At 55.5% G+C, this 9,784-nt stretch overlaps 1 protein-coding gene across 1 annotated transcript in view; it reads right to left on the bottom strand.

Annotated features, from left to right (window-relative positions):
- The window catches only part of PRDM12 (PR/SET domain 12), a 12,799-nt gene extending 4,136 nt beyond the window's left edge, over positions 1 to 8,663 (bottom strand). The window contains exons 1-2 of the mRNA XM_077768470.1: positions 8,267 to 8,663; positions 6,759 to 6,931 (exon numbers count right to left, since the gene is read on the bottom strand). Of these exons, the coding sequence (XP_077624596.1) occupies positions 6,759 to 6,931; positions 8,267 to 8,663 (570 nt within the window). The remainder of the gene's footprint in view (positions 1 to 6,758; positions 6,932 to 8,266) is intronic.
- Positions 8,664 to 9,784: the final 1,121 nt, after the last annotated feature.

Genomic DNA, 9,784 nt, shown 5'->3' with positions numbered 1-9,784 from the left:
GATCTCCTCATTGTGAAGAAGGCCACTCTCTGAGTGACGGAAGGTGCAGATGCGCCCCCCACCATCGGGTCCCTGCGTGACCTTAGGACAGCCCTTGGCCTGTCTAAGCTTGTCTCCTCAAATGCGGCGGTGGGGGACCATGATCCCTGAGGTCCCCCAACTCTGACACTCTGATTGTAAGTCACTCCCACACTGTCTCGACGCCTGGCTTCCATTTTCAGAATCACGGTTCTAAAGCAATCAGCTCCCGATCAGGCTGTCTGAACAGGAGACACGCCTGCAGAGGGTGCTAACTCAGGGGCCACCTGGGCTCCCCACCTGCTGAGCGTGAGACCTTGGGCAGCTTGCCTTCTGTCACCGGGCCTCAACCTCCTTGACTGTAAAACGGGGACAGCACCATTGCTCTGGCCTCAGGGGGTCGGGGCTCAGCGGAGCCCCCCACATAAAGCTTTGCAAGGTGGATGGACCCGGGAGCGCTTGTAATTTCCCCTGAGCTCAGAGCCTCTCAGGAAGCTGGCAGCGCTCCGTGGAGTATCAAGTCCCAACGTGCTCGCTGCAGAGACTGCAATGTGGCACGGGGCGGCTGGCACAGTTAAAGCTCTGGGTGACTGGCGGCTTTGCCTTCGGTGACCCGACGAGAGCACAGGCCAGGGCCGAGTGCCCCAAACACAGGAACCCTACATCAGGCCACTGCTTCAGGCTTGGCCGGGGGTGGGTAGCACCACCAGCGAGAGCGCTGACGTGCATGGGAATCAGCAAGCCCCCAGCGGATGTCGCCTTGATCTGCACCCCCGCCTCCAGACTCTCAGTGTAGGAATCAAGTATCTAAGTCAACACCAGCCTTCTCATTGTAATTGATAATAGCAAGTGTTATTAAATATATAATAAATGCAACAACAACAATAGTGAGGAACCAGGGGCGCCTGGGCGGCTCAGTCGGTTAAGCGTCCGACTTCAGCTCAGGTCATGATCTCGAGGTCCGTGAGTTCGAGCCCCGCGTGTCAGGCTCGGTGCTGACAGCTCAGAGCCTGGAGCCTGTTTCGGATTCTGTGTCTCCCTCTCTCTCTCTGCCCCTCCCCTACTCACCTCTGTCTCTCTTCCTCTCTCTCAAAAATAAAATAAAGAATACATTTTTTAAAACAAAACAAAAACAATGGTGAGGAACCAGAAGCCAAATTCCGAGTATTATTACTCCAAGTGGTTGTTTGGAATATTATTTTTAAAAATTCTTTTTTAAGTTTATTGATTTACTTTGAGAATGAGCACAAGCAGGGAAGGAGGGGAGAGAAGGAGAGACAGAGTCCGCGCCGGCACACACAGCCCCACCAACTCGCAAACCGTGAGATCACGGCCTGAGCCAAAATCCGGACTCAGAGGCTTAACAGACTGAGCCACCCAGGCGCCCCAGGAACATTATTTTTTAAATAAGAGCTTCAATATTGACTTTTAATATAGAGCGAGCCCTGTATTTACTAACACGTTTTTTAAATGTACTAAAATTAGTACATTTACGAGCTAATGTAAGAAATGAAAACCACGATGCAGACACGTTGACAAAGACGTGTAAACACCCAAAGGGGGTGTATGATGAGAAGTAATTCTCTCCTCCCACCACCGGGGCGCCCAGCCACCGTGGCCAGTTTTCGATGCATTTTTCCACGGAAGGGTTTGTCATTTTGAGACTATTTAAAAAATGCTGACTTAAGGTTCGTGAGAAGAGCGATGTCTGTTTTCTACATGAGATATCGGATTTTTAAAACCATAATGAGCAAATATTACTTTCATACCGTATATATTTATATTAAAGAAAGTCCCCGAAGATGCATCTACTGGCATTGAGAACGACACATGTCACCAAATGTGGAGAAGCCACCAGCGCTGGGGGAGGTGGGAAGTGGAGACTCTCAGCCCTTCCCCGAGCTCCGGGAAGCCAGCGGCAGCCCCTGACGTGGACATCTGGTCCCTGCTTGCTCCCTGGTCTCCCTCATGCAATAACCCCAGAGATGGAGACCAGGAGACCCTCGGGACCAGACCGGTGGCCTCCTCCCTAACATCGTGGCACCGCTGTCCACAGGCTCCCAGGGTCCTGACCGCTGACTGCCTGTGAGCAAAGAACAGCCACGGTCCCCTTCAGGTCTCCCAATCCTTCTGCGGTGTCTTACGGCCAACACTTTAACGTGGCCCTGCCCACACTCTCCACCGGAGCCCGGAGAACCAGAATCGGCTATTTATCCACTTTTCAGGACGTTACAGACTGGCTCAGGACACATAAGAAACCAAATAATTCCCAAAGAAACGGAGTCCCGTACCGTAAGATCTACATTCAAGATTCTGGGGGAATATCAGCACCTGAGTCTTTCCTTGGCAAACTACATAATCTCTCCACTCACGCTTCTTTGTTTTGTTTTATTTATTTTTTTTAATTTTAATTTAATTTAATTTTATTTAATTTTATTTTATTTTTACTTTAGAAAGAGAGAGAGCACAAGTAGAGGGAAAGAGAGAGTCTAAGCAGCCTCCATACTTCGCGTGGAACCTAACACAAGGCTCCATCCCACCACCCTGGGACCATGACCTGAGCCAAATCAAGAGACGGATACTCAGCAGACTGAGTCCCCCCCAGGCGCCCCTCTCAACTCGTGCTTCTTAACCTTCCCTCTCAGCCCAGAAGTTGTGTTCTGCCCCATTTCTGAATTTTTATTAGAAATGGAAACCGACCGGGTTTGGGGTTGCTTTCCTAATAAAAATGTATGTCACACTATTGAACATGCTCCCAGGAGGCTCTGAGGCCCTCCTTCTCCCCCGGCGGTGCAGAAGCCCTAGTCTAGAAGGATCTCTGTGTCATCTGGACGAATATCAATTTCCATTGTACCACAGATGTCCTGACACGCCAATTAATAGCGTTCCAGCAGATACATATGGGCCAGGGAGGCCCCATGACATGGTGACCGACAGCTTTGCTCCGGGGCGTCCGACAGGCCTAGATTCCAATCGCAGCTTGCCAACCTCCTGTGAGCTCCCTGAACTTTAGTTTTTATCACCATTAAAATGGAGACAGCGAGGGGCGCCTGGGTGGCTCAGTCAGTTGAACATCCGACTCTTGGTTTCGGTTCAGGTCATGATCTTAAGATTTCGCAGGTTCGAGCCCAGTGTCGGACTGTGCGCTGGCGGCCCGGAGCCTGCGTGGGCTGGTCCGTCTCCGTCTCTCTCTGCCCCGCCCCTGCTCACACTGTTACTGTCTCTCTCAGAATAAGTAAATAAACCTTAAAAAAATAATAATAAGATGAGGACTGATAGTACTTCATAGAGCGGAAAGGTCTTGATTCTTAAAAAATTGTGTAGACCCTTAGCACGGTGCTGGCACCTGGTGAACGGTCCACAGATGGTGGCATTATTACTGGTGCTTATTATTAATAATCACAGTGCCTTAGCTACATCTGCCGATGAGCAATGTCAAAAGGAAAGAGCTTCTCCTCGTAAAGCAAAGGAAAGCACATATGGGGCTCCGGGCTGCAGGGTAAAACGCTCAAGTCTCCGAAATGGGGAGGAAAGCAGGAAGGAAAAGCCCACACTTGAGGGCACAGTAATCTGCCAAGACGTGGGGAGGGGAAAGACTGGAATTTTCTGCCCAGCCCCAAAATCCAAAGCTCTCATAGCCTATTGCCAAATCCTTTCCCTGCGCCGAGTTTTGGCGTCCAAGGTCTTGCTTCCCGGAGTAGCTGGTTTTGTTTTCCTGGGAGAACGGGGTCCCCGTGTTCCCCTTTCGACCCAGCCCCCATCACCTGCAGAAAGACTCACTCATTCAACACGGAATGGCCACTCGCCATGTGCCTGGTGTTTTATAGAAATGCCATTTTAGGCACCGCACATTACAGTGAATTCTTCCGTGGCCGATCCACGAGGAGCGTGGCCCAGGAATAGCAGCCAAATGCCACACCCCTGTGGGGGGTTTTCCACCGACTGGCTGGCCTTGAAACCCCAGCTCCATTTGGAAGGCTGTTATTTTGTGTTTGTGGAAATTGTAAGGGCATCAGCCATGTATTCTGCTTATGGGCTAAAGATGCTGCTTCCCACTCTGCGGGGCAAGTAATGGGTGTTACGGAAGATAAAGAGCCGTTCTGAGATGACAGTACGATTAAGAGACTGGATCATGGCAAAGGCCCGTCTCCGTGGCTAACACACACACACGCACACAACAAATGGCCCACCTATTCCAGAGTCTTCCGGGAAGCGACCTGGAGGAGCAGCAATTTCTTCTGGTGGAGACTAGAAGGGCCAGGGAGTCCTGGCCTCTGCCCTGTGGCCTGGTGGCTGCTCACACCTGCCCAGACACACCGCAGGTCTCCTAAGCGGAATCTGACTTTGCCGCGGAATCTGACTTTGCCACGCAATGGCAAGAAGGCTGCCGTCACGAGGAAGGTGCCCAGCTTCACTTAATAAAAGTAAAATGAGGGGCATCTGGGCGACTCAGTCAGTTGAGGTCGGCTCAGTCGGCTCAGGACATCATCTCATGGTTCATGTGTTCGAGCCCCGCGTCCACCTCTGCGGGCTGACAGCTCGGGGAGCCTGGAGCCCACTTCACATTCTGCGGCTCCCTCTTTTTCTTTGCCCCTCCCCTGCTTGTGCACTCGCATGCTCTCTCTCTCTCTCTCAAAAATAAATACACATATTTTTTCCAGTTTAAGTGAAAGTATAGTGATATTTTGTGTTTCCTCGTCCCTCACCCAAACAGTCCCTTCTTCGTAGGCTTGTCACTGGCAAGTGACGTTAGGAGCCCACGGTATCCTATGTGATACGACTTCCTTTTCCTGATGCTCCTTTATCACCTCACATCCTGATGAGATGCAGATTTTTTAAAATTTTATAAATAAATTCAGATCCCTCCCTGGAGATACTCTTCAGCCACTTTGCCCTCTGACTCTGGATTTCTGTAGAAATTTCTATTGACATTTCCTGACTCCCGTTGAGCCTTCAGCCAGTGTGACCTGCACCAGGAGATGAGACCAAGGCCCCTGAGTGTGCCCCAGCCGGGAGCCCTTTGGGCCGAAACATGTAAGCGTTCCCACTGCCTCTCATATGCACGCGCGTGTGCATCTGTGCTCGTGTTGTGTGTGCGCAGGAGGAACGGAAAGGGTGTGTGTCCCCAGTCTCTTCTGTACAGGGATGGCCGGGAATCAGTGTNTGGGGGTGAAGATCCCTGGACGGTGCTCTCTGCCAGAAGTGAGGTTCAGCCATGCCCGAGGCCAGTTCGAGGACAGCCGTCGGGGGGTCCTTGTTCCCACAGTGCCAGCAGCCACCTCTGTCCTGGGCCTGGGCCACCTTCAGCCCTACATTCACACAGGGCCACGCTGCTCCCCCTCACTTGAACCCCAGTCCAGAAACTGTACCTTTCTTCACTCTCCTTTCTGGTCTCCCCAGGGCCCACCCCTCAGCTGGGACCCACTCCCTGGCCATGCCAGTGCCCAGGCAAAGGCCATTCTGCTGTCAACCCTTTGGAGATTTCCCAGGGCCTGGTCATGGAGGGACAACTGGACCCTGATTCCAGAAGCCGCTAGGCCCCAGTGCCTCTCGGGCCTTAGAACGACTTGGGGCTCTGAGTCCCAGGAAGAAACTGAACTATAGGGAAATCATTCTCTGGCTTTGGGGGGACCTCCTTCGGACTCCTCCAAAACTCAACCAAGCCCAGCCCCACCCTAAGGCCACAGTCCCTTCCCACTAGCAGAATGGAAGAATGAGGTCCAGACTAGTGTGGGGGGAACATCCCCACGCCCCCCCCACACTTGCCACCAATCTGCCATGGGCAAGGAGGACAGCCTGTTCCACTCTGGAGCCAGATGGTAAGCAAATTTCTGCCAAGGGACACTGTCCAGGGAGGGTCCTGACAGCATGGCCACCATGGTGGCCACCATTTGGCCTGCTTTGCGCCGACGGCCCCTCCCCGTACATGGTGCGCTTTTCCGCCTCGGCCCCAGCATTTCCCTATTGAGGGAGCACCTCCTTTTCCCAACCTCCTGAACCTGCCACAACCTGGGCCCGGCTTAGCTACTACCCCCAACCGTGGGATGTGATGTTTATGTGTCTGCTGCGTCTCCCTTTCTCTCGCCTCCGAGAAGTTCCACCCCACACGGGCATTCGCACTGACATCGCCCCGCAAGGCCCCGTAAGAGCTCCCGAGGCCGGCTGCCACCGAGTGAGACCTCGCTTCCTTGTCTGTAAACCGCGGGGCGTCGCGGACCCTCCCTTGTGGACTGAACACGTGAGGACTATGCAGCACGATGCACACACAGAGTCTAGGAGAAGCCTTACACAGCAGGGGATCGATGTATGACAGCTGAGACTAGAGTCGTGATGCACATGTCACGAGCGTCCCTCGCGAGCACGACAAGGAGCCAAAATGCCACAGACGCGATGCCGTCCTTCCCATCAAATGCTTTCCCCAGGCCACCTTCCCGCGTCTTGCTCTCTGTATCTCTTGACTTCTGAGCCCCCACCCCAGGCAGCTATCCAAGGACCTCACCATTGAGGCGCTCGTGACATCCACAGCGGCCTAAAGTCAAAAGTTCTGTCCTTTCTGATGGACAACAGACATCCTGCCGTGAAGCGTATGTTCCCGGAGGCCACGACGCGTGGGCCCCGGTCCCACAGCCCGGGCGGGGCCGGCTCCGTGCATCCCCTGCAGTCCCCAGACACGGCTGCCCCGTGACACCCCTTCTCCCGGCTGCCCCACCGCTTGCTTACGCAACAGGACACGCGCTCACCTCAATGGCCTTGTAGAAGATGCTGGTGCCGATCTGGACGACCTCCAGGTTCTGCTCTTGCTCGTTACGGGCGCACTTGATGTAGGTCATCCAACTCCGGTGGTCCTCCTGGCTGGCATCGATGAAATAGCGCACGGTACCGTCCTCATTGAATANGGGCAGGTCCACACACACTCTCTCTGTCCTCACAGCAGCCCCAGGAAGGGGAAGTGGCTCACAGCTCACTTTTCCAGCTGAGAAAAGGGAGGCTCGGAGCAGTGCAGTGACTTGCCCGAGGCCAGGCAGCCAGAAGCAACCAACGGGGAGTCGGTCTCTAGGCCCCCGCGGGCCCCTGCCGCCATATGCTCCCCATCTCCAGAAGAGAAGGATCTCCAAGGAATCACTGACTGGACCAAGCGGCATCCAGCTCTCTCTCTGCAGCTGTAGAGATTCCCCAAAGCAGCAATGAGCACTGGCCAGGACCTCGGAGGGGGACACAGAAGCCGGGAGAGGGAAGGCTGGCTCATGGTGGCACCTGGCCTGGCCTAACCCCCCGTTGTGGGAGCTTACCAAGGATACTCAGAGATCAAGCTGGACCCCAACTTGCTAACCTAGCAACAAATGGAACAGATAACTGCTGGCCTCCAGGGAGGGAGGAGGTGAGGTCAGGAAAGGCGTCTGGACCATAGCCCTGTTCCTTTCTCCTGCTCCTGTGACTAGATGCACGATTTGTCACACCGGGCTCCTCCAGGGACGGTGAGGTGGGGGCTGGGGGGTGGATCCATGGAGGGAGGGGAAATGAGATTAGGGAGAGGGTGCCCCAGCCTGGCCAGAGCCCCAGGAGGAGGAAGCGTTTGGGGAGTGGCTTGGTCCTCGGGGAGGCCCTCCCTGGCATCTGGCACTGTCGGAGGAGAGAAGGGTCAGGGGTCTGGGAGGGGTGGAAGCCTCTGTGAGCTTCGGTTTTCCTCTGTGAAATGGGAACAATAATTCATAGGGCTGCTGAGATAATCTGGTGGAATGTGGGCCCCTGACCCGGAAAGCTGACCCAACACCAGTTCCTCCCTGATCATTTCCAGTTTGTCAGTTATTCTGCCTGGGCTGAGAAGCCCATTCCTAAGAAGAACCTACAGCCCCCCGTCGCTCTCCATGCTGGCCACCCTCACACCCGGGGCCCGGGTGGGTCTGAGGGGTTTTCCTTGCAGCTTCCTCGGGCAGGAAAAGCATGCAGGTGGCTGGGAGGTGGCTCCAGGGATCGCTTCCCAGCAGTCGGCAAAACCCTGGGCAAGCCTGGCCTCTCGGGGTCTCAGAGCCCTCCTCTGTCAGTTAGGGCGAGAAGAGTCCGTAAGGGTGGCCGGAGGAAGGTGGGTCAGATTTTCCCAGCAATGGCCTTCCCCGGAGTGATTTGGGGAGGCACCTCCTGCCATACAGGGCCAGGATCCGGCTTCCAGGAACGCTGAGGTGACAGCGACCAAGTGGCGGCTGCCTGACTCCAGGATCCCTCCCGGGGACCCTCTCCCCCTGGCTCGAACCTACCTCCCACATGAGGTTGTTGTTCTTACAGATGTCCACGTGCTCCGGGGCGATGACTCGGCCGGTGAAGGGGCCCATCTCGGTGCCGGCCTTGATCCACGTCTTGGAGAAGATGCCGAGGCCCTCGCCGGGGATGGAACTCTGCGCGATGATCACCTCCGCGGGTAGCACCAGGCTGGACAGCTTCTGCACCTCTGTGACCACCGCGCGGGGCAGGGGGACCCGGTCAGAGCCCGAGGCAAGGGAGGGCCAGCTCTTCCCCGCCAGGGCCCCAGGCGGGTCCTGCCCGGCCACACCAACCCCAGGCCCGCCCCGGAATGACTCCGCAGAAGTCACTGGGGTGTGTGCGCAGGCCGAGGAGTGGAGGACCGGACTGGAGGGTGGAGTCTCCTCCATTTGCAAATGGGGACCCTGGGTGCCTTCAAAAGCGAGAGGTGCTTTGGGGCTCATTTCTAGGGATGCTTTTTTTTTTTTTTTTCGTCTTTCCACGAATTCTCAAAGCATCCACAACCTCCCTGCCCTCCACCCTGGAGTTTAAGAACTATTGTGCCCAGCGCAGCGCGTGGGTTTACAAATGGGTAAACTGAGGCCAGCTCCCAGGAGGAGGTGGTAAGCCAAGCCGAGGCAGCCCCGAGGCCGGGCACTCAGCGCTCACTGCGCCTCCCCGCACTGAACACAGGGTGCTGTCCAAGGACCCCCGGATGCGGCCAGGGGTTCTCACTCTTTTCGGGGTGCGGAAGGCCCTGCACCTCTGGGCGGACTGGCGACTGCACGCTGGAAAAAGACCGCGGGCTGAGGGAGACGGTGGCGGAAGGTCCAGAGAAACTCGCGCCTTCAGTGCGCTGCGTGTGACCCGGGCGCCTGGGTCCCCCTCTGCGCCGGGGATCCGGGGTGCCAGAAAGGGCGGCGCCGGGATCCAGGCGAGCCCTGAAGTCGCCCCTGGGTGGGAAAGCGCCGGGAGGCCCCCAGCCCCCCGGGACGGGTCCCCCTGCCGGGCGGCAGCCGGAGTGGGGGCGGCCAGGCGCTCAGGGGCGGCCTCCGTGTCCTACAAGGTTCCCCTCTAAGCTATCTGGGAAAATAGCCGGCGAGCGGGCCGGCTGAAAGGGGGGGTTAAATGGTGTCCATTGCGGCGCGGCCGGCAATTTGTCACGCTGTTAAAGTGATAGCATTCATTCGGCTCCATTCGAAAGAAATTGCTAATTCTAAATTCATTAGCCCGGGAAGAATGCTGTAGCAGTAAATTGTAGCTCAATGCGGAGGGGACTTGTTTAAAAGGGGCCGAGGAATTCCCCTTACAAAGAGGGGGGATTAGATGGTTGACATAGCGTGAATGGAAGTGGAATTAGTCTGCACGGTAAATTAAGAGAGGAACAGAAATCGTAAGGGGGAAGAGAGGGCGACGCGCAGAGATGCCAGCGCCGGGGAAAGATATTGTTTGCAGGTTGATGAATGAGGAATAAGAACTTGAGACATCTTAAAGAAAAGAAACTTTTCTGGGTCTCTTTCTCTCCCTCGCT

This window comes from Crocuta crocuta, unplaced genomic scaffold (genome assembly GCF_008692635.1).
Source record: "Crocuta crocuta isolate KB4526 unplaced genomic scaffold, BGI_CrCroc_1.0 scaffold35, whole genome shotgun sequence".
Lineage (NCBI taxonomy): Eukaryota > Metazoa > Chordata > Mammalia > Carnivora > Hyaenidae > Crocuta > Crocuta crocuta.
This window is presented reverse-complemented; position numbering and strand designations above follow the sequence as displayed.